The 25,618-nt window shown below is 55.1% G+C and overlaps 9 protein-coding genes across 9 annotated transcripts; 4 read left to right on the top strand and 5 right to left on the bottom strand.

Moving 5' to 3' along the window:
- Positions 1 to 871: 871 nt before the first annotated feature.
- On the top strand, positions 872 to 1,336 carry BGZ61DRAFT_536393 (DSS1/SEM1 family-domain-containing protein; the record flags this gene model as incomplete). The annotated part of the gene is made up of 2 exons (XM_046254391.1): positions 872 to 980; positions 1,116 to 1,336. The coding sequence occupies 2 exons, from the start codon at positions 872 to 874 to the stop codon at positions 1,334 to 1,336; spliced, it is 330 nt and encodes a 109-aa protein (XP_046100072.1).
- Positions 1,337 to 1,720: 384 nt separating this feature from the next.
- BGZ61DRAFT_536392 (phosphoglycerate kinase) lies at positions 1,721 to 3,314 on the bottom strand (the record flags this gene model as incomplete). Its single annotated transcript, XM_046254390.1, has 3 exons — positions 1,721 to 2,490; positions 2,549 to 2,969; positions 3,249 to 3,314. 3 exons carry the CDS (start codon positions 3,312 to 3,314, stop codon positions 1,721 to 1,723), a joined length of 1,257 nt encoding a protein of 418 aa, XP_046100071.1.
- A 1,524-nt stretch (positions 3,315 to 4,838) lies between these two features.
- Positions 4,839 to 6,081, bottom strand: BGZ61DRAFT_497043 (uncharacterized protein; the record flags this gene model as incomplete). The annotated part of the gene is made up of 4 exons (XM_046251091.1): positions 4,839 to 4,907; positions 4,964 to 5,502; positions 5,635 to 5,725; positions 6,013 to 6,081. The coding sequence occupies 4 exons, from the start codon at positions 6,079 to 6,081 to the stop codon at positions 4,839 to 4,841; spliced, it is 768 nt and encodes a 255-aa protein (XP_046100070.1).
- A 1,340-nt stretch (positions 6,082 to 7,421) lies between these two features.
- On the bottom strand, positions 7,422 to 8,468 carry BGZ61DRAFT_555030 (uncharacterized protein; the record flags this gene model as incomplete). The annotated part of the gene is made up of 2 exons (XM_046255603.1): positions 7,422 to 8,012; positions 8,153 to 8,468. 2 exons carry the CDS (start codon positions 8,466 to 8,468, stop codon positions 7,516 to 7,518), a joined length of 813 nt encoding a protein of 270 aa, XP_046100069.1. The 3' UTR covers positions 7,422 to 7,515.
- Positions 8,469 to 9,233: 765 nt separating this feature from the next.
- On the top strand, positions 9,234 to 10,456 carry BGZ61DRAFT_536389 (uncharacterized protein; the record flags this gene model as incomplete). Its single annotated transcript, XM_046254389.1, has 4 exons — positions 9,234 to 9,388; positions 9,440 to 9,472; positions 9,534 to 10,240; positions 10,305 to 10,456. The coding sequence occupies 4 exons, from the start codon at positions 9,234 to 9,236 to the stop codon at positions 10,454 to 10,456; spliced, it is 1,047 nt and encodes a 348-aa protein (XP_046100068.1).
- Positions 10,457 to 10,928: 472 nt separating this feature from the next.
- Positions 10,929 to 13,269, top strand: BGZ61DRAFT_497042 (glycosyl hydrolases family 31-domain-containing protein; the record flags this gene model as incomplete). Its single annotated transcript, XM_046251090.1, has 3 exons — positions 10,929 to 10,940; positions 11,250 to 12,108; positions 12,161 to 13,269. 3 exons carry the CDS (start codon positions 10,929 to 10,931, stop codon positions 13,267 to 13,269), a joined length of 1,980 nt encoding a protein of 659 aa, XP_046100067.1.
- Positions 13,270 to 15,136: 1,867 nt separating this feature from the next.
- Positions 15,137 to 16,914, bottom strand: BGZ61DRAFT_361383 (uncharacterized protein; the record flags this gene model as incomplete). The annotated part of the gene is made up of 2 exons (XM_046241262.1): positions 15,137 to 16,074; positions 16,131 to 16,914. The coding sequence occupies 2 exons, from the start codon at positions 16,912 to 16,914 to the stop codon at positions 15,137 to 15,139; spliced, it is 1,722 nt and encodes a 573-aa protein (XP_046100066.1).
- A 3,898-nt stretch (positions 16,915 to 20,812) lies between these two features.
- BGZ61DRAFT_482058 (P-loop containing nucleoside triphosphate hydrolase protein) lies at positions 20,813 to 23,425 on the top strand (the record flags this gene model as incomplete). Its single annotated transcript, XM_046249361.1, has 4 exons — positions 20,813 to 21,148; positions 21,198 to 21,434; positions 21,654 to 22,370; positions 22,424 to 23,425. 4 exons carry the CDS (start codon positions 20,813 to 20,815, stop codon positions 23,423 to 23,425), a joined length of 2,292 nt encoding a protein of 763 aa, XP_046100065.1.
- A 487-nt stretch (positions 23,426 to 23,912) lies between these two features.
- BGZ61DRAFT_536384 (uncharacterized protein) lies at positions 23,913 to 24,945 on the bottom strand (the record flags this gene model as incomplete). The annotated part of the gene is made up of 2 exons (XM_046254388.1): positions 23,913 to 24,422; positions 24,469 to 24,945. The coding sequence occupies 2 exons, from the start codon at positions 24,943 to 24,945 to the stop codon at positions 23,913 to 23,915; spliced, it is 987 nt and encodes a 328-aa protein (XP_046100064.1).
- Positions 24,946 to 25,618: the final 673 nt, after the last annotated feature.

The following is a 25,618-nucleotide window of genomic DNA, read 5'->3' as shown; positions in this document are numbered from 1 at the left end:
GCGAGCGAGTTTTGCGTGAGCTCTCCCTCAAAGACAAAAACCCACGTAGCTGGAGATAGCGGCACCTCGGGGCCGTCAGCGACACTGCCATAGGTCGGCCTTAGGGGACTTTAGGCGGCACAATGGCGTCCCCCCCGGTCCCCACTCCGTTGCGGCCGAAAGCGTCGTATTTTACCACAGCGTCTGCGGCGCCTTTGTGGCTTTTCGGCGGGGTTGCCGTCTCACAGTTGCATTTCAACGCGCGCTGCGTGTGTCGGAGGTTGCGGGGGATGATGGGATGGCTTTGAGGGTGACGTAGGGCGAGGCAAAACAGGGAATGTTGTTCAGCGGGTTGAGGCTGTGAAGTTGACTGTGAACTCATGCTTGGAAAGTTGAAGGTAGTGATGTGTTGGCGTTGAAACTACTGTCTTTGGCAACACGATGCCAGCATCTCCATTTGTCCCTCCAAATATTGCAAAGCGGTTTCTCAAACCAAGGAAATAAATTGACCTAAATATAACACTTCATCAATCAGAAACACACCCCTCACTACTGGAAGGATTATCCATGTGTCAAGACCAACCGATCCCTGTGCCATCCAGCTCCAGCACAATGCTGATGCATCCCTCTTCCATCCCCTTCCACCGCCTCCCTCCTACCCTATAGCACCACCGGCCCATCACTTCTTCCGCGCCCCGATCTCCGCCACGCCGCCGTCCAGCTCGCCGCCTCGTCGCGCAAGGCTCCGACCGTCAACATCGCCAGCCCACCGAATCACCAACCGCAGCTCACATCGCCGTCCTGAAGCCAGAAATCGGCCACTTCAGCAGGATATACCCACTGCCATCCTTAAACGCAAATACCACATATCCGCGCAGTCCCTTCTTGCACCATGGCTTCCGACACCAAGCCCGCCGAAGAGAAGCCCGCTGAGCAGAAGCCCGAGCAGAAGCCCACCGCCCTAGGCGAGGATGACGAGTTCGAGGACTTCCCCGTCGATGGTACGAATCCCAACTGCACCCTCCACATTCCCCCATCCGGATTTCCACACCCCCGATCCCTTCCGACCCAGCAGCAGAGCTACCTAGCTAGCTGGCTATCCCGTCAGCAAACAATCACTAACACGTCACGTTCAGACTGGCCAGAGGATCAGACTGAGGCTGCTCAAGGCAGCGGCGAGACGAAGCACCTGTGGGAGGAGAGCTGGGACGATGACGACACGACCGATGACTTCTCGGCGCAGCTGAAGTGGGTTGCCCTTGATCCCCCCTCAAGTCCAAGATTCGACTGGACAGATTCGATTCGACAGATCCAATCTCGAAACGTCTTGTGGCAATATTTTGACGACACTGGCTAACCAAATCACAGGGAGGAACTTAAGAAGGTCGAGGCGGCGAAACGGAGGTGAACAAAAACGGTCACGAATGGGAACGAGGAATGGGACGGGGATAGACCACCATCAACATGATAGATCGGGTCCGTTATTAATGAATCATCAACACACACCTTGAAATTGGGCATGGGATTCCCTCTGCTGAAGTTCATTCGCTCAATTGTCCAACCGTTCACCTGGCACCAAACTTGCGACCGTGATTATGACACATTGCTTTGTTTGGTTCACAACTTTCAATGTCGGTTTCTATCTGGGTATGGATATTGCTTACTACAGACTAGCCCTCCCAAGCCGACCTTTTACGATTTTCAACACCCCTTCATAACAATTCGTACGGTAGATTAACATTTACTTACTCGACAGGGCAGTAACACCGGGCAGCTCCTTGCCCTCAAGGAGCTCCAGGGAAGCACCACCACCGGTCGAGACGTGACTGAGCTTGTCCTCGGCCTCGTACTTCTTGGCGACGGTAGCAGTGTCACCACCGCCGATGATGACAATCTTGCCCTTGTTCTGGCAGCCGTCGACAACGGCGTCGAGGGTGGCCTTGGTGCCCTTGGCGAAGGCGTCGAACTCGAAGACACCGGCGGGGCCGTTCCAGAGGATGGTCTTGGCATCGGCAATGGCCTCCTCGTAAAGAACAACACTCTTCTCGCCGCAGTCCAGGCCCATCCAGCCGTCGGGGATACCGTCAGCGTCGGTGGCGTAGCCGGTCTCGGCATCAGGGGCAAACTTGTTGGCGGTGATGTAGTCGACGGGCAGGACAATCTTGACACCCTTGGCCTCGGCCTTCTTGACGAGGTCGCCGACAATCTTGGAGCCGGCCTCATCGAAGAGGGAGCCACCGATGGAGACGTTCTCAAGGGTCTTCTTGAAGGTAAAGGCCATGCCACCGCAGATGATGAGGGTGTTGACCTTGTCCAGCAGGTTGTCGATGAGCTGGATCTTGTCGGAGACCTTGGCACCGCCGAGGATGGCAAGGAAGGGACGCTCAGGAGCCTCGATGACCTTGGCGAAGTAGTCGAGCTCCTTCTTCATGAGGAAGCCAGCAGCCTTCTGGGGGAGGTTAACACCGACCATGGAGGAGTGGGCACGGTGGGCAGTGCCGAAAGCGTCGTCTGGATGATTGTTAGCATCGTACGAGACATGGTGGCACGGGAGGTGTAAGCTACTTACTGACGTAGACATCACCAAGAGCGGTCAGACCCTGGCGGAAGAGCTCAACCTGGGCCTTGTCGGCCTTGGTCTTGTTGCCCTCCTTGTCCTTGGAGCTGCCCTCCTCCTCAATGTGGAAGCGGAGGTTCTCGAGGAGGATGACGGCACCCCCCTCAGCGCCGTTGACAAGGGCCTCGACCTCGGGGCCGACGGAATCGGGAGCAAAGGTGACGGACTTGCCGAGCAGCTTCTCGAGCTCGCCGACGACGGGGCGGAGGGTGTACTTGGGGTTGGGGGCACCGTTGGGACGGCCGAGGTGGGACATCAAGATGACGGCCTTGGCGCCGTTGTCAAGGGCATACTTGATGGTGGGTAGGGCACCGACGATGCGCTGGTTGTTGGTGACGTTGGACTCGGCGTCGAGGGGGACGTTGAAGTCGACCTGGGAAATATCGTGTTAGCTTCATCATGAGGAAAAGTAACGCGGGGCAGAGCTTGGGACGTGGGCGGGGCGAGGGGTAGGCAGATGGGTGGTTTCTGCTTGTGATGGAGAAGATGTGATGCTTGTAAGGGCCCGATGAAGGGATTGACTCGATGATTGATGCGTCAAACCCTCCGCGAACGAAGACCAGAGAGGCAGGCTCCCACAGTCACATCATGATGTCGCGCATCATGAAAGATTATGATGGCGGGGCAACGCGACAAGGCGACGGTGACTTACTCGGATCAGGACCCTCTTGCCCTTGACGTCAACGTCGGTGATGGAGAGCTTGCTGGACAGAGACATGGCTGCGAGCTCTGGCGGATTCGTGTATGTGGTGATGGAAGAAGTCGAGAGAGGGAGTGGTCTGATAGGGGAAGAGAAGAAGAGGGAGGAGGAGGAGGAGGAGGAAGAAGAAGAAGAAGAAGTGCCTCTGTTGACTGGCAGGTGGGGGAGGGGACGGCGGGGTCGTGTCGAAGCCAGCCGCGAGGGCACGGGCTGCGACCGCTGGAGCAAGATGCGCTGTAGCGGTCTTGGCCCGGCCTTCCAGCGCCTGAAGAGCGCCCCCCAGCAGGCCAGTGGTGCGGTGTGGTACGGTGTGCCGTGGTGTGGTGTGGTGTCGGGTGTGTTCTCGGTGATGTTGGGGAGCTAACATGGTGACCCCAGCGCTGCCCGTAGTGGCTGCAGCGACAGGTTCTTTGGTGGGGTTACCGATTGTCTACAGGGAGTTGAGAGAGACGAGCGGAGTGGGGGTTCCGCTGGCTGGCGTGACGTGACGCTGATGCTGTGGTGGTGCTGTTACCCTGTTACGGAGAGTCGGGTACATCCACCTTCAACTGAGGCTGAGACCCACGCAAAAATCACTCAGGTCGTCGTCGCCTTGGCCGCCGACGGACGCTGCTCGGCCACATGCCGTGAGGACGCCTTCCCGGGCCCATCCGGGTTCTGGCGATGCGGCAATGCCGGCCTGCAGCTGCGGGACACCGCCGCGGGATGCGGATGTAGACGCCTGACTTCCCCGGGTCGCTGTGTTTTCGTTGCTTAAGATCCAACCTGGTCGTCGGCCAACCTGGTAGGCTGACGAGAGGGATCTGGCGCCGTGCGGGTGGATCACTCAACTAACATACGGGACGTCGCCAAGACCACCGTGATAGAGCGGCCAAGGTCGGGTTGGCATCATCCATGCTTCAAAGATACATAACCGCTATTGGCTGAGTTGCGGGACAAGGGAGATCCCATCGCGGGCCGAGGGAATGAAGCATCATCGACCGGGTTAATCAGGTAGCTAGCTCCATGCCAGACCCGCCCAAGACGACAACCCAACCTTGTTTGTGAGCGAGCTCATGCATCATGCAACGTACCACATCCTGATATCGGTGAATTCTTTCCTTCATTCTATCTCGCCATCCATGTGACCTATCCACTTGTCAAATATTGCAATCGGCCCTTGTTGTGAGCCCCTTGATAGTCCCATAAACCGTGACCAGAACTAGCCAAAGCCAGCCCCAACCGGATGCCTCAAGACTCCCCAAACGCCATGCCCTCGTGCAAGCCCGTCGAGAACCAGAGAACCAGAGAACCAGAGACCCAAAACCCAAAATCCAAGAAGCAAAATAGCCGATGGGAGGCCAGATCCCCCGTCGATGCTCCAAGAGAATGCAAGCAACCCTTCTACCAGGTAGAAACCGCTGGAAAATGGACTAGCCCGAAATTAACCAGGGCAGTCGAGCCACAGCACCTTCCCATCATCTCTGTCCATAGAGGATGATGAGTATTGAATTTATAACATAGAGAAGTATCCGTCTTTTGCCCGGACATGAATCGTCTCGTCTACTCGTCAGAAGCGTTTGTCAGGGACAGATACGCAGTCCAGGCAATACCAATCGTCGACACAAAGGGCTACAAGTTATTAGCATCAAGACCCAGCATCGAAAATCGTCTCCAGAGCAACTTACAAGCTGGTACTGAACAGGCATGAGGCGGAAGTTGACAATCTGCACCGCCGGCCAGACGACATAGTTGGCCTTGAGGGTGGGAATGTACATGTCCTTCAGCTTGTGGGTAACAGCACGACGGCCACCACCTTCGGCGATGGTCATGACTGTGAAGAAGACACCAACACCGAAAGGCGCAAAAATGAGCTGGTCAAAAGCGACTCGCTTCATGGCAGGTCCAAAGGCGCTGGTCTTGGAGATGGGGAAGATGCGCTCGAGGAATCGGAACCACTTGAACTGGACGGGCGCCATGCAGAAACCGTATGCCATGAATCGGGTCAGGCGCTCGAAATCGAAAGCGGGAGGCAGGGCCTTGGAGTTGGGGATGAGGCCACGGTCGTAGACGGCGCCCTTGCGATCGAGATCGGAGAGGGGGATAGACATGCCGTCGTCTTTTTCATTGGGCCTGAGCAGAGATCGCTGTCGAAAGGCAGTAATGGTCTGCGCAACAGTATCGGCAATACCACCAAGGATGGCGTTGGTGACCATCATGGTCATCACTATCGAGAACGAATTCTATGTCAGCAAATGTGAAGCGATTATGAAGCAATTGTGCGGGGGATAGGTCGGCATCGATCGGTCGGTTGGTCGCTGGAAATCGGGACGGCTGGGAAGGGGTTGCTGTCACGTACGTGGTCGCTCGTCATAGTACGAGTTGAATCTGGCTGTGAGCCGAGCAGCGAGCGCCATCTCGATGAGGAAGACGATGGTGTGGAGGAGAGGCTGTGCAGGTCAGGAATTGTCAGCATCGAGCGGGATTGATATGGATTTAGAGTGTCGATGGGAATTGAGGTGAGGCGACTGGGGAATAGTGTTGATGGAAGGAATGGTGGATTTGAGATGTTGAATAGGGAAGATGGAGAAGCAGTTGAGGAGGCTAGGCAATAGGTGGCAACGGATCTCCAAGCAGTAGCAGGGTTGGCGGCTGTGGTGGTGTAGATAACAGCCACCTCCACGTGCGGCTGCGGAGGCGGAGGTAGAGCAGAGACAAGGAAAAGGGCAAAACCTACAACCCGTCCGTAGATGTATTTGCTGTTGATAGAGCGAGTGAATCGCTTCATGGACTGTTGCAACGCCATGGTGACTGCGAGCCTGGGGGCGTTGGTGTCGTCTGGGCTGTCGAAATGGAAAACGTGCAAGGGCGAGGAATGGCAATGACGACTCCGGTCAAGGGCGAATTTTCGATGACGACAGTCACGCGGACAGTCTGTGCTCTCGGTGTGCCTTGAACGGGTGGCGGGGCTCGCAGTCGCTCTCGTCGTCGTCGTCGGTTCGCGCCTGTAAAGTTGACGATGCCGAATGTCGATGCTGAAGATGGGAATGATGGAGGAGGGAATGACGAGGGAAAAACGCAGCCAAGGTGGGATTTCAGAAAAAGTCATGCGACCGGGGAAGGAGCGTGTGCTCGGCCAGCCTCCCTTCCTTCCTTTGCATCCTTTACGACATCGTATACTGTGTATACCGTGTTGCGTCAGTGGTGGCTGCGATGCGTACGCACAGTGTGGATGGGAGGCAGTGCTGTCCGGGCACCCTCCGGATATAGCACACTTTAGCGCCGTTTCGCATTGGTGCAGCGCCTGCCAACCGCCAACAGTCAACTGAAGCCAGCTGGAGCCAACTTCAGCATATGCGACTTGTCGAGGGCATCAAGCACTGTGCTAATTCCGCAGTGAAACCTTGATGCTCGCTCCCTGAGACACACAGCATATCCATGACGATGCCGCCCTTGATTTTGATTCTCTTCATGCGCACACGAAGTTTTCTTTTCTCGCCTCCCTTTTTTTTTTACTGCTAAGGCCGAGATCGCCCGTCCTTGCATCATTTCGCCATTCACTCATTATCAAGCGAGACAAGGCAAGCTGTAGCCTGTAGATGTGTGGACCAGGGTTCCATCCAAATCCATGTTATCCCCACATGAACTGACATGTGCGGAGTCCCGTCGGATCCGAGAGTCCGGTTGTAACTCGATTACGGTATTGCCATTAATTATACGTCAGAGACTACATTGGAGGCCTTGGTCCTTAGCGCTTATGATAGAAAAAAATACCACTTAGTTTGTACTGTGTCGTATGCAGTCGACAAACTTTGAGTTGTGCTGACGACGCAGCCACAAGGGGAAATTGGTGGCGCAGGACACCGCCAAGAATTAACAATATATATGTTGAGCCCGCTATAATTCACATTACGGGATGAGAGTAGACAGTGTAGACTCAAGAACAACTTACTATAGCGATGCTATTACCGAGCCCCATTTCTAAGTCCATCTTTGAACAACCATGTCCTGTGGCCAGGTTCTCTCCTCCCTTCTCTCGTACCAATGTTGAACCATCCACACCTCAAGCTGCTTTTCCCAGCCCAGAATGTGTACTTGTTGCCATTGCTCAAATAATCGTCACGATTGTTTTTTCTCGATAGCACTCCCAATAAAGACCACCTCCACAGCAGCGAACCTAATTATCCAGTTAGCTCTCAGATTGGCTGCTCATACAGAAATTCTGGGATTGAAGCGCCACTCACGTCGCAGTCGCAGCAAAAATCTCAACCCTCTTAGCGTTGCTGAAGACAGCCAACACGGTGGCGAACAAAACTGTAAATCCTAGAGTGACAAGAATTCGAGTATTGGTAGATGGCAGAATGTTTAGGACGAAAATTGTGAGCACTGGTATAATGCAGGCGAGAATCGTGGTACCAAAGTTGCTAATTCTGCTAACAACGCTTCTGCTGTACGAAGCATGACGGGAAATTTCGTCAACGGTCTCTCCGGTGTTGAGACGATCTCCCACGAAGTGATGATAGGCTCGCAGAAGAACGTTTGAAACGAATCGACTGAATGAATCATCTTCCGTTGCTGTCGGCTGCAGGCACATGTACTGTCGCTTGTCGGCATCGCTCCAAGTTTCTATTTCGTGGTCTTCTAGGAAAGGGTGACCGAGATTTTGGTCTCTGAGCCAGTCTTTGAGCATTTCGAGTTGCGAGCCCACTGGAGAGCCAATGTGATTCAGTTGCGATACTGCTTGAATTTAGACTAGGATACGGTCGCATGCTGATTCACTGACTTTGTATAGCTAACTCATCTATCGTCGCAATGCGTTTTTTAGTGATTGCAATTCTTGGATGACGCAGTGAGTTTTGGATCGCGTCATGACGTACTGTATTCCCTAAGCTTTCCCCGTATTTTCTCTAGTAACTGAAACTGATGGCTATTGCTGTCTCGAGACAGCCTGAAGTTTCCGGCATAATGAGACGGGCTGACGGCTTGATCTCCCTGGGCCGTGGAAGCGCTGTGGACTATGTCATCGTCTGCTCGGGTTGTAATGCGCAGTTCAACTTCCAGTTGGACAATTTCTGCTTGAAGCGCAAGAAGGCTAAGAATATTCAAGCTGTCGAAACGGCGAAAGATGGCAACGTCCTTCTCCCTTGCCATCAAATTCGCCAGTCTCGGATACCCTTTTGGCTGATAGCCCATGTTGGCGGTGGCTGGTGTGTAGGAGGAAGGCCCTTGTTTGGCATGAGACACGAGAACGGAAAGTGTTTGCGACCAGGCTGTAGGTCAAAAAGTAGGCAAAAAGTAGGCGAATTCGAGGCAAACCAGACCGTCGCGGTGGCTTGCATGAAGGCGCTTAGCTATTGATCAGCTCCAAGACTTTGGCCGCATACACCGTTTTATTGGACAAGGATGCGAGACAAGAGGCGAATTGTTAGGCAGATGCCAGATTCCTGCAGGCCTAACCACGTCGCATGCATAAAGGCGTTCAGCTTATTGCCCTAGAGTTCAACCATAGGCAAAGATTGGACCGCGAGCTGAAACAGTACCGGTCTTCTCGGACCGTGATTGGTGGCCTGGTCAGATTTCAATCATGGAAATTTGTTTCTCGAGCTTAAAGGCGAGAGGGCCTGCTCCCTGAAGTAGAGGAGATCAGATCCTTTTCTGCAAAAACTAGGTGGGTGATGGTTGTCTAACCTGACGTCGTAGCACATCACGATGGAGGTACTCCTTGTTGTGGCTTCCGTCCTGGTACTCGGATCAACGACTTCTCTCCGGTCTTTGAAACGCGACATCACCCGGGCACCTGCCGCCCATGATTTATTACTGCGTGACGTCGCTTTCCTGCGAGATATCGTGGATGAATGCACGCACACGCTCGACGGTCTATCGCAAGTCCCCGTTCATATTCGTCAAACGCTTATATCATGTTTCGAGGCCGGGGAGAAGGTACATGCCTTACTCAAAATGCGCAAGCTTGTACCACCAAGGGTGGGCGACGAGATTTTCCCTCGCTGGGTTCATGCCTTCAAGTTATACACGTACTCAAGGAAAAAGGATTTGGCAGGCGAAGTCAATCAATTTCGGGAACGTGTGCACCTTTTGCGGGACATGTGCTCAGAGTAAGGCCTTGATAGTTGACACCTTTGATCGCATGGGCTGATCCTTTACAGAATCAAGACTGGGAGCCAGCTGCTTGAAGCAAGGTACGTTGACTAAAGGAAACCAAACGCTAGTTGACCAAATTTCTAACCACGGCAATTACAGCGCAGCAATTTTCAAGTTGACGAGTCTAACGGAGCATGAAAGCCATCTTACAAGGGCGCAGTTCGAAGACCTCAGAAAGCAGATGTCGGAAATGGACCAAAAAGGTTGGACTGACCACGACGACATAACTCATGGTGATCGTCTGAGCCAATCCAGCTCCGAGAGTGAGTTTGAAGCATTACACGCAGTCCAAAAACCAAGAGAGGCGACCGAAACAAACGAGACAAACGGGATCTTGTTGCGAAACCGACGTCAACCTCTTGCAGAGCAGGTGATGGCCTTGGTGAACTCGAACTACATTATAGACGCTACAGTGTTGGTCGAAAACTCCACCAAACCTGGCGGCCAACGATTCAACCAAGCACCCGCCAACGTCCAATACTATCCCGGAAGGGTAAAGCTCGACACTGGCTCTGAAGCAGACCTCGCATCTTTGCAGTATCTGCTAGATGCTGGTTTGAACAAAGATGACCTGACGCCAATCCCTGTGGCCAATCAATGTCAGGTCGAGGGCATCGGCGGTGCGCTTTTCACTCCACAATTCGAGGTCGAGCTGAGATGGTTCCGACACGGAGAGCCGCGAACCAACAAAGACCGTTTCTTGGTTGTAGACCAGGCACCTTTTGATTTGTTGCTTTCGTCTAGACGCTTCGCTCAAGAGGCGAGACTGATATCTCTGCCGCTGATGCGTCGGAGAAAGCCAAGAGGTATGTCGTCTTTCAGCAAGCTAACAAGAAAATTCCGAACAGACTAACTCGTGTCCTTTTACAGAGGTAATTGCCAAGGAGCTCCAGGAGGAGAAGAAACGGATTGAAGCGGCAAAAGCCTTGGAAGAAGAAAAATACCAACAAGAGAGGGTGAGGAGAATGGAAATGGGACGGGTGTCAACCATTCACACGACACATGATGACAACATAGTCTAGGTCTGCCGGTGTCAGAGTTGGTAATTAACGGCTAGCTCTCCTACAGAATCAATACCGACGCAATATGTAGTCGGCAAGCTTTTCGTTATGCTGACCACGTAACCAAGAGGGGAAGTGGTGGCACAGGATATCGCCAAAAATGAACTCGCCGCATAATTCACACTATAGAGTAAGAGGAGACATCGTAGACTCAAGAATAAAATGCTATACTGATGCCATTGCCGAACCCAATTTCCAAGCCCATCCCTTAACAGCCCGTCCCATGGTCGGCTTCTCTCCTCCCTGGTCTCGTACCAATCAATCGCCCACACCTCAAGCTGAGCCCTTACATTTGGCCCGGTATCGGACTGCCAAGATAGGGCATTTAGCCTCATATCGTACTTTATTTCAGCGTCTCCAATACGAGCGTAGCTCCGATATTTTAAGCCCTCTTTTCCCCGTACCTGTACCAGCCTAATCTTGCCTAACCACCATGGCCCACATCGCAACTCTCCGGTGGAGAGACTTCCGGCGGGGTGCAGGAACCGCTGTGTAAGGCCCAACATTTCCCCGAAGTTCCCTATCATAGAGATCCAACTGGTCGCGCTCGTCGTATAGAGCCCCTCAGCATGGCCGCAGCTGGCCATTGACCATCAGGTGCTACACCAGTGGGGTCGCGGGGAACGGAAATGCGGCCCTTGAAGCCGGTCCTATATGCTTAAAGAGCCCTCGTCAGCTCATTCTCAACGACCATTTCCCCGCAAACCTTCGGGCTACAAGCAAGTAAAACTAGTTGAAGATGCTTTTCGAGCAGGAAAACCGCCTGGTGTATGCCTACGATGCCGAACAGCTCTGGGTTGAGCCATGGGGCAAAGGCTTGCGCGTCCGCGCTACCAAGATGAGCTCCATGCCCACCGAGAACTGGGCTTTGGAAGAGCCGTCTTCGACTAAACCAGAGATATGCATTGAAAAGACCTCTGCATCTATCGTCAACGGCAAGATCAAGGCCTTCGTCACCGCTGGCGGCAAGTTGACAGTCTTCAACTCCGAGGGGACACTGCTGCTTGAAGAGTACTCCCGCAACTTGCACGATTTGGCCGACCCGAAATGCAGTTCGCTCAACATCGATGCTCGCGAGTTCAAGCCCATCGTAGGTGGCGACTACCACTTGACGGCCCGGTTTGAGAGTCTGGATCCCAAGGAGAAGATCTTTGGCTTTGGCCAGTATCAGCAGCCGTATCTCGACTTGAAGGGAACCCAGCTCGAACTGGCTCAACGAAACTCTCAGGCCAGCGTTCCCTTTGCCGTATCCTCCCGCGGATACGGTTTCTTGTGGAACAATCCTGCCATTGGAAACGCCATATTTGGCAAGAACATCATGAGTTTCGAGGCCCTATCCACCAAGTCCCTCGATTACTGGATCGTGGCTGGAGACGCCCCTGCAGAAATTGTTCAGGCCTACGCAGACGTAACAGGCAAGGTTCCCATGATGCCAGAGTTCGGACTGGGGTTCTGGCAGTGCAAGCTGCGTTATCAGACGCAAGAGGAACTTCTCGAGGTGGCGCGAGAGTACAAGAAGCGCAAGCTGCCCATTGATCTCATCGTTGTGGACTTCTTCCATTGGCCCAAGCAGGGCGACTGGCGGTTTGATCCTACGTATTGGCCGGATCCAGGTGAGTCCCGTGTGAGAAACTTACCCTGCGCAAAGACTAATTTGTGACTTAGACGCCATGATCCAGGAACTCAAGAGTTTAGGCATCGAACTCATGGTCTCCATTTGGCCCACGGTCGACAAGCTCTCTGAAAACTATGAAGAGATGCTTGAAAGGGGATTTCTCATCCGGGCAGACCGTGGGGTCCGCACTGGTCTCGACTTCCAAGGCGACACTATCTACTACGACACGACCTACCCCGGATCCCGGGAGTATGTGTGGGACAAGGTTAAGAAGAACTACTTCTCCAAGGGCATCAAGGTCTTTTGGCTCGACGAGGCAGAGCCAGAATATCGGGTCTATGACTTTGAGAATTACCGCTATCACCTTGGTCCCAACGTCGCCGTCGGAAACATCTACCCGCGCGAGTACGCCCGCGGCTTCTACGAGGGCCAAACCCGCGAAGGCCAGTCCAACATCGTCAACCTGCTGCGCTGCGCCTGGGCCGGAAGCCAGAAATTCGGCGCCCTCGTGTGGAGCGGCGACGTGGCGTCCTCGTGGTCAAGCTTCAGAAGCCAGTTGGCAGCAGGCCTGAGCATGGGACTCGCTGGCATCCCGTGGTGGACGACGGACATTGGCGGCTTCCACGGGGGCGACGTCAACGATCCGGCCTTCCACGAGCTGCTTATCCGTTGGTTCCAGTGGGGTGCATTCTGCCCTGTGATGCGCTTACACGGCAATCGGCTTCCCCAGCAGCCTCAGCATGGCACGACTGGCGGCGCGGGATGCCTCAGCGGTGCGCCCAATGAGGTGTGGTCGTATGGAGAGGAAGTGTATGGCATCTGTCGCAAGTACATGGCCATCCGCGAAGAACTGCGAGAGTACACCCGAGGCTTGATGAAGGAGGCGCACGAGAAGGGGTCACCAGTGATCCGGACACTGTTTTACGAATTCCCCGATGATTCTGCGGCGTGGGACATTGAGCAGCAGTATATGTACGGCGACAAGTACCTGTGTTGTCCTATTCTAGAGCCTGGTGAGAGGAAAGTGAGCGTGTACTTTCCGGTGCTTCCTTCGGGTGGCAAGTGGAAGGTGTTTAAAGGGGATGGAGAGTATGAGGGCGGAAATACTGTGGAGGTGGAGTGCCCGCTGGACACGATGCCCGTGTTTGTTAGAGAGTAAAGTCGGACGTGGTCCCGGAGGAGGCCCGGAAGCGGCCCCACTCGGCTCCGGCCTGGCAGTCCAAAACCAACGACACTTGAGGACATGCCCTAGGCAGAAAGCTCAACTCTGTGAACCATAAACACTAATCCATCCAATAAATTGAGCCTTCAACAGGTAGAATATGATTTCAAGCAACTCTCGACCCCAACTACTCCAGGTCAGCTTTAGGGTAGGTCCACCACCGCCAGACTCCGTCCTTCAATCACTTGGTCTCCGATCCAGGATCATCACGGGACACATGATGATACAAAGAAGCTGTGAGCCTAACAGGTTTTCAACATACCCGAACTAGTTCATCCTCCAAAGAGGAATAAGGGGAGGAAGGGACTAGGACAAAAAAAGAAGATTTAACGTCCCAGCTACGGCTCGAACCCAGAGCTTTTGCTACCGGACAGCAATTTCCTGTATTGAGCCACTAGGCCGCGATATAAAATAATAGGAAGCCTAATTCGGAATGTGTGTTCCAAATTGCGGTGCGGGTTGTCGTGGAGGATATTTCGGACGTAGCTGAAACGATGATGATTGAGATTGACAGGTGAGGAAGGTATGACAGGGCTGTAAGTGTGCTCCTATGTACTAGACTTACTCAATTGGCAGTAGTAGTGATGTTCCGACACAGATACAAGTTCCTCCAGTTAAACCTCAGACCAATGTACCCAGCTTGCGACGTTCAAAGCCTACCTTTACATAATTAGGGGATCAAAGACAACCTGGCTCAGCCAGAATAGGCATCGCCAACGTCGACATTCCTAGAGGAAACCTCTGAAACCCCTTGCAATTTTGATCTCCGGAGACTTTAACCACAATGATCTTCGTGAAAGCTGTCACCGAAAGAGACGGGGAATGATCGCAACAAGAGCTAGGTACTAGAATGATTTAGACAAGGTCGGACGTAAACTCAATGAGTGGGTTGTGTCTCTGTCGACTGCCGCACCCGTGTAACATTGCACCGAGGGCAGACTTCCGAAAGGACAGAAGCGTTATCTGAGAAACAGAAGGCCTGGAAGTGAGAAAAAAGCCCAAGCGGGTGAAGAAATGTAAAGTCACGAGACGAGTTGTGGAACGTCTCTACAGAAATGCGCAGTTTTAAAATGTCTGGTATCCTTGCCTCATTCAATTTAGCCGCCTTCCCCAAGTTATTTAGCCCCAATTCTTGTTCTACATTTATTATATAAATACGACTTGTCAGTCCGTATTCTAGCCCTTGTTCTCGGGATCTGGCATAAATGCATCTGGCGAACAGTCAGGGGTAATGAGAAGAGGGCGGGAGCATATGGGCACCGATTCTCACGTAGCCTGCATGAACTCAACTCACAATCAGAACGGCCAGCAGTTAATGAACATCATGAAAGATTTTATCTATCCTCGTCTAGATTCGTACAAGAAACCATCAACCAGACGACAGATCCATCAAGAAAGAACATGAGAACTTTTGTTGTGACCATTAGGAAAAAGCGTTGTATCAACACATGTGCGCCATCAATCAGTATTAGCTGCATTATTTGCCCCAAGCAAAAGCTATCGAAGCCTTGCTGGGACCTCGCTGAATTCTCTCAGGGTAATCACTGATCCCTTGAGTCTTGGTATCCCAACCAAGATAGAACGCCGAGAGGTGGTTTCCAAGGCACCGTTGGCCTTTCCCCTTTCCTCCTGACTGGAGGATTCTACGCTGCGCAGGCTATGAGAGAGGTTCACGGAACCAAAAAAATAGGAAAGAAATGTCAAAAGAGTGAACTCGTTAGATGGCGAGGCCAGGGATAGCGCTGCCGTGCAAGCTATGCCGTCCTCACACGTTATTGTGTGGGAGACGTGCTTCACTGTCGCATCAAATGCGCAGGAAGTTCACGTCTGAGATGCTTCGGTGCCTCTTGTGGTTGTTGTTGGTGTCGCCGGAGGCCTTGCGCTTTGCGGACACGGAATCTAGGGGACTTCGTGCGGCGTCGCTCAAGTGTCTCTTGTGCCGTCGCATTGGTGTCAGGGGTACTGCGGCAGTGTCGAAGCGGTCCGACTTGAGCCCCTTGAGAGCAGTGTAGTTGTATGGTCCACTGAATGCTAGTGAATCCTGTGTGGCTTGGTTGCTTAGGATGAGTTGTTGGTTGATCTGGTTGCGGCGGAACGCGCCGACAGTCTCAGAGTTGAGATGCGACAAGACTTCGACCTCACTTCCAGCTGTGCTGGGACGAGCAGGGGTTGATGCCGGGTTCCATTCACCCTCGCCTTCGTCACCTGAAGAGTGACCGTCGTCCCACATGATGAAATCATTAATATCCAGCCCCTTCTCCGCATCATCCTCGTCGTCGTGTAAGCTGGCCGAGGAACTTTCGTCGGCAGTGTTGGCCTCGGATGGGAAGGGGAAGAAGGCCTCGGCAGGACCCATGGCTTGTGTGTTGATAAAGTCGCCAAAGGTGTTGGAAGAGAACATGGCGCTGAGCATCATGTTGGCCGAGTTGCTCAGGATGGGAGATGATTGCTCCTCCATCTCCATGGGCCACGGGAAATGGAATTGCTCCGGTGACAGATCAAGCTGGCGGCGGCGGTGGGGAGTAAAGATCATCATCTTCCGGGTGAGAGGGTTTAGGACAGCGATGGGCTTCCTGTCGGATCGGTCCAAGTTGAAGCGACCAACACGGGGTTGGCCACGCTGGGACTTGACCGGGCTGTCCGTGTCGGAATCGGACATGTCGCTCATGGGATGGGAAGGGCGACGAGTCTTTCTACGGACAGGAGGCTCAGGAATGTCTTCTTCGGTGGTATCGCCATCAGCTGAAACAGGGAGGTTAGCACTGGGAAGATAAAGCGTCCCGCATGGCAGGACTCACTCTCATAGCCATCCAGCTCCTGTGGCTCTTCAAAAGCGGGCACAGGAGTCGAGGCAACGGTGGCAGGCTGGGAAGCCATTGGAGTAGCAGTTGGAGTGTCATCATCAGACAATTGACGGACAACCTCCTCGGCATCCGAGTCAGGTTGGTTATGGCTGTAGCTGTAGTCCCAGAAAGAACCAGAGTCGGATGACTCGTTGGGGTCGTTCTCAATCTCCCGACGGAAGGCAGGGTCGAGAGCGTTCTGGGAGACAAAAATGTCTGGGAAGAGGTCGGCATGATCATCTTCTGTATCAGTGGAATCAGAGTCACTGGAGGGCACGTCGAAGTGAACGTGGCGCTCGACAGGGGTATCGGAGCCAAAGGCATTGGCATCCTGGAAGAAGTCGGAGACGTTGCTCTCGTCGACCTCGGACATGATGCCAGCCCAGCTGCCGGTATCATCCTCATCGGCGTCGGCATCGAGGCCATCATCATCGTCATCGTCGTCATCGTCATCATCATCATCAGCATCATCTGCAATCTCGGGATCCTCGTCAAGGATCAGGCGCGGCCGAGGAGCGGTTGGGGTTGGAACATTCGACTCCTCGAGAATGTTCTCCTCCTCGGCCGCAGCAACATCCTCCTCGTCATCATCAGAGGAGTCGCTGATATCCTCGACGGCCGAATAACCGCCCTCGTCCGAGAGGTCGAAGGAGGAGGACGAGGTATCGGAAACCCGGCGGCGCCGCTTGGTGGCCTTGACCGGGGTCGTGGAGAATTTTCGTCGAACGTTGCGAGACATGGTGGATTCTGGTGTGGGGATGAAGGTGAAACTCGTCTGATGGGTTAATAGCTGAAAAGCAGCGGTTTTCCTGACTCTATGAGGCAGTTGTCGTGTCTGGTTAGAGGTGTTGGATGTGGAGCCTTTGGAGTTGGCGTTCTAGGTCGTTTCCGGTGGTCAAGTCTGGAAAAGCAGAGGATAAGGCGGGATCAATAAAACCCTGGAGTAGTAGACGCAAGAAGCGAGAGTAAAGAGGACTCTAGAGATGTCTTGCTCGGAGGAGGTTAAAAAGGAAGCCAAACAGGCGACAGGGTCGGGCGTCTGAGGAGCAGGTTGTGGTGGTGGTGATTGTGTGTAGATAAAAAAGCCGTCGCATTTACGGGCAGTCGCAGGATCGTTGATTTCAGAGACAGACTCTCGGTTGAGCTGGGGAGCTCAGGAGCGGGAAAGCCTGTGGGAAACTGGGTCGAGGTTGGGATTGAATGGTGGTAACTCGGAGAACTGCTGGACTGCGGGCCAGGACCATGGGGGAGGCATGGCCCGCAGTGGGCGTTTACAGTTCAGCGGCGGCCGAAGGCATTGTGACTCGACGAAGTTTCGGTAGGGGGTGTTCTCTGATCTGGGGGATCTGGAAAAGTGCGACTTCGTTGTCTTGGGGGGATGGGTGAGTTGGTGATGCCGAAGGAGAGAGAAATCAGAGGCGAAGGGGAGGAGGAGAAGAGAAATATCCCAAACTTTTCCGCCCGCGGTGGGGTCGACGCTGATTGGCCGGAGGGGCCTCTGTACGCCCACTGCACTCCCACTGCACTTCCACTGCACCTCCACTGCAGCCCACTGCGAGGGTCCTGGGCTCCAGCGCGCTCCAGAGCCAGTGCCAGCGCTGCGGTCCAGTGCGGCGCCTCTGAGCGCCTCTGCGTAGCACCCTGGTGCCAGCGACCGGGGGGTCTGAGCTCCACCTAGGAGTCTGCTAGGCCGTTTCGGGGTCCGCTGGACGCCGTCACCGCTTTTTGGGAGCCTCGACATCTGGAGGAGTCACAGGCTCACAGGCCAGCGAAACCCTCACGAGGAGCGCCAGCCGCCTGTGACGTGAGTTGGCGATGCTCACGGGGGGGGACCGCGCCGGCCTCTGTTTCGCTCGCTACGATGCAGGGCGGGAAGCTGCGAAATGCGCACAACATTTTTGGGATTTGAATATCCCCGATTTTACAAGGGCCCCTCCCCCGAGACGCACGACCGGGCTCGCTCCTGGGCCTGCCATGTCTGATCAGTGATATCCCCTCGCCAGACATGGACCCCGGCCTTGCCTGGCCTCGGTTGACCTAGGGGATATGGAGTCAATCGAACATTCTACCAGAGACACCGTCGAGAAACGGGGGCAGGAAACAGAGACAGAGGGCCAAAGTGGCTCCATGGCAGGCTGCTAGCTCAACGGGAGTGCGTGCAACGTACGTACATACGTACATATGACATGGTGATGTACATGAGTGGACGGGATGGCACAGGACAGGGACCCCTTCATGCTTCTCGCTTGATGCTGGACCCAGGAGGTTGCGTCTCAGTAGTTCCATGGCGCATGCTCGGCAGTGCGGTACGTACTGCAAAGGAGGACTGAGCATCTCTCCAATGGTTCCCATACGAGGTGTACAGGCCGGCAATGGATATCATGTCCGATGCGTTCGCTACAGGGCGAACAGCCGACATGGACAAGGACCCAGAGCATGCAACTGGAGCATGGAAGTTGCAACTGCCAGATAGGTACTGGAGGCCCTGCAACCTCAAACGTCTCCATTCATGTCTGTCCCCTCGACTCCCCTTGGGCGCATTGGGCCGGCATGGGCAAAAAAAGGACCCTCTGGAACCCCCTCCCCTCGTATGGATCCGCAGTGACGGCAACTCCACCACCAGAAACAGGGGGCGCGAGCTCTATTACGGGTCCTGGCCCTTGCCAGGGTCTCTGGCTCGAGACGTGGAGCGTGCTGCAGCTTGGCTGAGGCGGCAATGCCACTGGCCAAGCTTTGTCGAAGCCATTGCGCCCTCTGTGGTGGTGGTGTTTGCTCAAGTTCTCACGAGACTCAGTGGACTGCGAATACGATCCCCCAGAGACGACCGGAGAGGGGATCTAGACAGAATGTTACTCTGTCCATAATGACATACGCACTGCCATATTCTGTACGTAAATCTCTCTTTTTTTTTCTTTACCCCTCGACTGTATCCATCAATGTTGCCACGGCCACTGGTGGGGTTCTCCTAATCCTCTCAACAGACTCGGCCTCGACGACGCAAACTAGTCCAGTCTGGAATTTCTCCAGTAGCTCGGATAGACAGTTTGACAGGTAGGAGGGAAAAAATCGACGAGGGGAGCGGGAATGGCGGATGAATCATGTACGCCAGGTACCTTTTCATTTTTCCTGGTTCAACCCCGGGGCAATTACTCGGGTATGACGACGGGCAAATTCTCGTTGATTTTTTTTTTACCAGGACTCCCTGGCTCTGGATTAAGCTGCCTCACCTTGCCTCACCTTATCACACCTGCCCGCTCTGTTACACGCGGCTGGTAATTGGCACATCACGACATCTAATGGCCTCGGCGTTCAATCCCAATATCATCTATTCCCCTCATCTCAATCAATCCTCTTCACTTCCCCTCTCTTTCTTCAACCCCTCCTCTTCCGCCCTCCCGCCCTAACAGGCACTGCCGCCGTCATCAGAGTCTACTAGCGCGACATTAGAGCCAGACGCCAGTGTAGGGAGCTAGCTTTACGGAGCACCTGTCCTCATGGTGGCCATTGTCCCATGGGACCCTCACAAGCCTCGGAGCTCTGAGGTTTTTTTTCTCTCTCTCGTTGGAGTTGATCTGCCAATCAATGTCTCCGCATTAGCACAGGACTACGTAACGAGAGGCAACAAGGACAACAATGCCATTGAGATGTGCTACGTCGTAGTAGTAGAGGCTGCCTGTTGTGTCCACCTTGTACTCGGCTTTTATCATGATGGTTTCATGATGACTCTTGCTTTGCTGCTGCCTCTGCCGTGGTGACATCTGTGAGTCAAGCCCAAAGATCTCATCTCCCCATCAAGCAGTCAGACTGCGCAACCATCCAACCCGATTGGCTGGGGAATTAGCTGTCACGGCCGCCCACCCTCCAACTTGTCCAAAGCATCATCCTATGACTCTACCGGCATTGTAAACTCTGTATAAAGTCTGCCCATTCCTGCCTGGCGGTTTCCGCCACTCAACCTTAACTCCAGTCCAGCCCTCGCTTGCACACGTGAGGCGTCGCCGAATTCAAGTAAGATGACGGGGGCGTGCATCGCAGAGCAGCATCGGATGAAGAAGAAAACCCGAGACGGATGGGATCTGCGCAATAGGCGGCGTCTCCTCACCCTTGCCGGCGCCCGAGGCTGCATTCAATCGGCCGAAAACCTTACGATGGAACCGTGCCAGTGACACCACCGAAGGAGCTGTCGTTGCAGGTCACGTTCCAGGCGGAGCCTCGACAAGCTCGACTGGGTTCCTCGACCCCTGGGCTTTTGGTGTAAATTGCTCGCATGGATGATGGCTGAGGCGAGTGGCTTCTGATGTGCTTCTGGAGCTCCGCGCCTCGAATGGGTCGGCGGTACGTACCCTGCACGAAAAGAGGTCTGTGCGCTATCCCGCGCGTCAAAAGCGCTTAAGCTCGCTGGATCTTATCTTATCGTACCTGGCCGCAGGTTGCCCGGCCAGCAGCATGTATCACCCAGGCTCCGTAAACAGCGACGGTCCTGAAATGTGCAACCCGCATTGTTAGTGACCGCCAATGATCTGTCCATGAACCTAGCCAGCTCCGTTCCTACTCCATCATCACGCCTGCGACCCTATCTTCAACCTCAAACTCAGTCTCGTTTGTCAAAAAAGTAACTGTTGGCCTGTCCATTCACAATGGACGCGTCGCGCAAGACCTCCCACAACCTCTTCGAGGTCTACCTCCGCCTGCGACCACCGCCGCATGGCAACGCCAACCCCGAGCGCATTCTTGACGTTGAGACCCCCGAGACGGACTCGCACCCGACGCACATCACCCTGAACCCGCCTACCGACCGGCGGCGCGCCATCGAGAAGTTTGCCTTCACCCAGGTCTTCCAGGAGGATGCCTCGCAGCTCGACGTTTTCCACAGCTTGGAGATTGCCTCGCTCGTCGAGGGTGTGCTGGCGCCCCAAGGCGGCGAGGGTACTGATGCCGTCGTAGCCACTCTGGGCGTTACTGGCTCAGGAAAGGTAAACTTTGCCCCGAGACGGTACACGACGGGATGCTGATCAAGCGTAGACACACACGATCCTGGGATCCAAGAACCAGCGCGGCTTGACACAGCTCGCCGTCGACGTCGTCTTCCGCTCCATTGGCGAAAACATGCTCGATATGCACTCGCTCTACGCCGCCCAAGAATCCCTCCAGGCATGCGACGCCTCCGAATCGCCCCTGACGCTCGCGTCTCAGTTCTTCGATGCCGGCGAGCACTTGGGAGCTTCCCGCGCCGGCTCTCGCGCCGGAACCCCCATGATTGTACGACCCCGACAACCAACCCTCTCCTCCATCAACTCACCTAGCGCCGCCCGTCAAGTGTCGACGCTGCTCGGGACAATCCCTGGCGCATTTCCCCGGGAATCAGTGACAAGTCTGAAAAGTGTCCGGCTTGTCAACGACACCGAGGAGACTCTCCGTTTCGAGGAGCGATAGTATCGTTCTACCGACTGCGAGAGACTGCCGCTGGGGAATCTCAAGCCGTCTGCGAGCACCATGAACTGCCCTGCGACGCCCAAGCGGGCCAAGCCAAGGAGCTTCATGTCCCTCACCACCGCAAGCCGTGTCAAGAATATTGCTAAAGATTATATAAAGGGCGACCACAGCGTTCTGTCTCCTCCACCTCGACGCCAGCCGCAGCGCACATCGGCACTCCCCCAACTGCCCGACGTCAGCGGCATCAACGTCTCGTGCGACCCGTCAGCTGAGTATGCTGTTGTCATCTCCATGTATGAGGTGCACAACGACCGCATCTACGACCTCCTGACCCCGCCCTCCAAGTCGGGTGCGACCAAGGAACTTCGCCGCCGGCCTCTTCTCTTCAAGTCCACCGAGCTCTCGCCCGACCGGAAGGTTGTGGCTGGGTTGCGCAAGGTGGTCTGTAGCACATACAGCGAAGCTCTCATGGTGATTGAGGCCGGACTGCAGGAACGAAGAGTGACGGGAACCGGCAGCAACAGTGTCTCCAGCCGAAGTCACGGTTTCTTCTGCTTTGAGGTCAAGAAGCGCACCCGAAGCAGGAGAGGCGGTCCTTGGGAAGGCAGCAGGTTCACCATTGTTGATCTTGCGGGCAGTGAGCGAGCACGAGACGCCAAGACGCAGGGTGCTACGCTCGCCGAGGCCGGCAAGATCAACGAGAGTCTGATGTATCTGGGCCAATGTCTCCAGACGCAGAGCGAAGTTGGCACTTCCACCAAGGTAAGCAACATGGCTCAACATGACGCAGTGGACACTGAACTAACATGTCACAGCCCAATGTTGTGCCTTACCGGCAATGCAAGCTTACGGAACTCCTCTTCTCCAACTCATTCCCGTCCTCGTCCGCCGCGACGAACCCTCATGCCCCCCGTCATAACCCCCAGAAAGGTGTCATGATTGTCACGGCTGACCCTCGAGGCGACTTCAACGCTACCTCACAGATCCTGCGATATAGTGCTCTGGCACGCGAAGTTACTGTGCCGCGCATTCCTTCCATCACCAAAACGATCCTCGCGCATCCTCCCGTCATGGCCAACAACCGGTCGCCCAGCCCCAGCCACCAGCATCCTCGGCCGTTTGCGCCGGCAGGATCGGGCTCGTATAGGAACTACACCCCGCCCATGAGCTCTGATGAGCGTGCTACCATGGAGATTGCTGCGCTGGAAATCGCCCGCCTTAGTGATGAGGTCGATCAACTACGCGCTGAGGTGGACCACCAGACGGACGCACGGGTCTCCGCTGAGGCGCATCTTCTGACCATGGAAGACAAGATGCTAGACCTCGAGATGGCCATCCGCGATGACTGCGCCATGGAGTTCGAGCAGCGCCTCGCTCTGGAGCTGGCACGCTGGAAGGCGTCAATGGCTCTCGAGCAGGAGCGCAATGACGAGCACTGGGACCGCAAGGTCGAGGTCCTGGAGCGCGGTCTGGCCCCGGGCGACGATGACGTCGACTACGACAAGGAGAATGTTCTGATTGAGGACCTCGAGGACGAAGTCGAACGCCTGCGCCGCGAGAACGGCATCCTCAAGCGCGAGCTGGCGTCCCGCAGCCCAACCAAGCGTCGCCCCCTCGAGGAGCGCGACGACTTTGCGCCGCAGTCCGGATCCAAGGGCGCCGCTGCCGACGGCGTCTCGAACCTGGGCCGCAAGCTGGAGCGGATGCGCGTTAGCGGCGAGAGCGCCCGTTCGGCCAGCGCCGCGAGCAATGGGAGTCCCAAGAAGATGCGCAAGCTGGGGACGCGGCGGTGGGAGGAGCACGAGGAACGCGAGTAGGACTTGTGATGTTTACGGCTACTGCGTGCGACTCCCATCGGGTTGGTTCTGGTTCTGGTTTCCATTGCGATAGACTTTGGCTTGGTGGATAGGCAGGGGTTCGGTTGTCTTTTGTGCGATTCGTTCAGGAAAGGCTTGGAGTATACCCATTCGTGTAATGTTTGTCGGGATTTAGTGCTGGGTTCTATAATTCACTCTGTTCAATGTCTTGAAATTGCGGTTGGATCATGGGTATTTGTGATTGTTGATCCGTATCTTCAGATTCGAAGCAGGGCATCTATGCGCGTTCTATGGGATATCGGCCATTTCGCCCCTTTCCAACATTACAATTATCAACTTTCGGTGTATTATCAAACGATTGACGCTCTAAATCAGACCATTTACTCCATCCCTTTCAACCTGAGACTTTCTCATCGTCCTGATGGGGTGTAGTACTCGGTGATGGCCGGGTTGGCAGGCTGAGTGCTGGACTCTCCCTGCTTGTCGTTCACAATCGGCTGCTCTGGCTGCTTGCCGTTGCCGGTCGGCTGCTGCTCCGCCGGGCTTCTGTTCTGAAGAGGAATGTTGGGCTGCGGCACTGCGGCATTGGCTGCCAGCCCTGGGCCATGGGGCCCCAGTAGGGCGGCGCAACGACGGTGACGACGCGGCGGGAGCGGTTGCGGCGAGCGGTCTCGATGCAGCCGTTGACGAACAGGGTGAAGTGGATGAGCCACACGAGGCACGAGAAGACGGCCACGGCGGTGAAGAGGCCGGCCCGGCCGTCGTAAGAGTTGGAGCTGGAGCAGGACTCGTACGACTGCGATTCGTAGTCCCAGCAGTCACTGCTGTCGTTGACGACGTAGGCGACAAAGGCGGACTGGATGCCGCCGACGATGGCGGCGCCGAGCCAGATGATCAGCGAGACACCGACGTGGGCGCCCGGGTGGATGCCTGCCTTGCGCTTGCGGCAGAACCAGGTGATGATTTCGGCGAGATCCCAGATGAGGGCGAGGAAGAACTGGCTGCGTTAGTATTTCCAACCCCCGAGTGGTGAAGGGACGTACGATGGGCGTGCAGAGCGTGAAGACGTAGCCCGTCTCGCTGAAGGTGCCGACGCTGAAGCTGATGCCAATGGCCACGATACAGCAGATGATGTCGGCCGCATGGAGGGCGATCCTGGTCAACACCCAGGCCTTGACGGCGTTGGCGACGTACGCAGGCTGCTGTTGCTGTTGCTGCTGCTGGAACTGCTGATACTGCTGAATCTGCGCGGCCGTCGCCGGCTGGAACTGGCCCTGGGGCAGCGTCTGGGCGTTGTAGGACTGGAAGGGCTGGCCGTAGGAGCCGGGATACTGCTGGAAGTAGGCGGGCTGGAACTGGCCCTGCATCTGAGGCTGCTGCGGCTGGGTGCTGGGGATTTGTTGCTGCGGCGGTTGCTGCGTGGGCGGCGGGGGAAGAGGAGAGGATGTCGTCGTGGTTGTGTCCATCGACACGGCGTTGGAGTCGCGGTTGAAGGCCTGGGACGACTGTTCAGGCACCATGATAGGCAAGAGACGCCTCTGTCTGAGAGGATGAATGTCGAAAAAGTACAGTCTGGCCGATCAGACTGAGGTTGAGTTGCTTCTCCCTTTGTGTTGTGGTGGGCTGAAATGTGAACTGCGGTGTGGGTTGAGTTGCGAAAGCGATCGTGAATCTCTGCTGAAGTTGCGAAAATGATGGCGAGTATCCAAACACTTTTCTAAGACCAAGACGGAGAACAAAGCAAAAACGAGAGGAATGAGGAGAGGCAGAATAACGAGTGATGTCCCTTTCCTGCAGAAAAAGAAGAAGAAGGGAAGGGAAATTGATTTTATGCCACCAAGTGTTGCCATGTTCCCCGTCCGAATTCTGCTGCTAATTAACTTAAGCGACGGCCGCCGCAGGGCTGGGCTCTGCCTGGGCTCGTCGCAGGCGAAGTGGCAACCCCATGAAAAGGGACCCAAAGGATTCACGCCCAGGCCAGGACGGGGTTTTTTCCCGCAGCTGCTAGGGCGGAAGCGTGTTAGCCGTAGGCGTCGATTGGTGAATCGCAGTGGTAGCGGCGCCGTGTAGTCCCCTGTAGCGCCCTGTAGCGTGCCCCTGTAGCAAAACCCCCGGTCCGGACACTGCTGTTCCGGGAATGCACCGGGCGCAGCGAGACAGAGGATTGGATGGTGAGCGAGGCGGCAGGGGATG

Source organism: Ilyonectria robusta, assembly GCF_021365365.1.
Source record: "Ilyonectria robusta strain PMI_751 chromosome Unknown BGZ61scaffold_20, whole genome shotgun sequence".
NCBI lineage: Eukaryota > Fungi > Ascomycota > Sordariomycetes > Hypocreales > Nectriaceae > Ilyonectria > Ilyonectria robusta.
The sequence above is the reverse complement of the archived record's forward strand: the minus strand, read 5'-3'. Positions and strand labels throughout refer to the sequence as shown.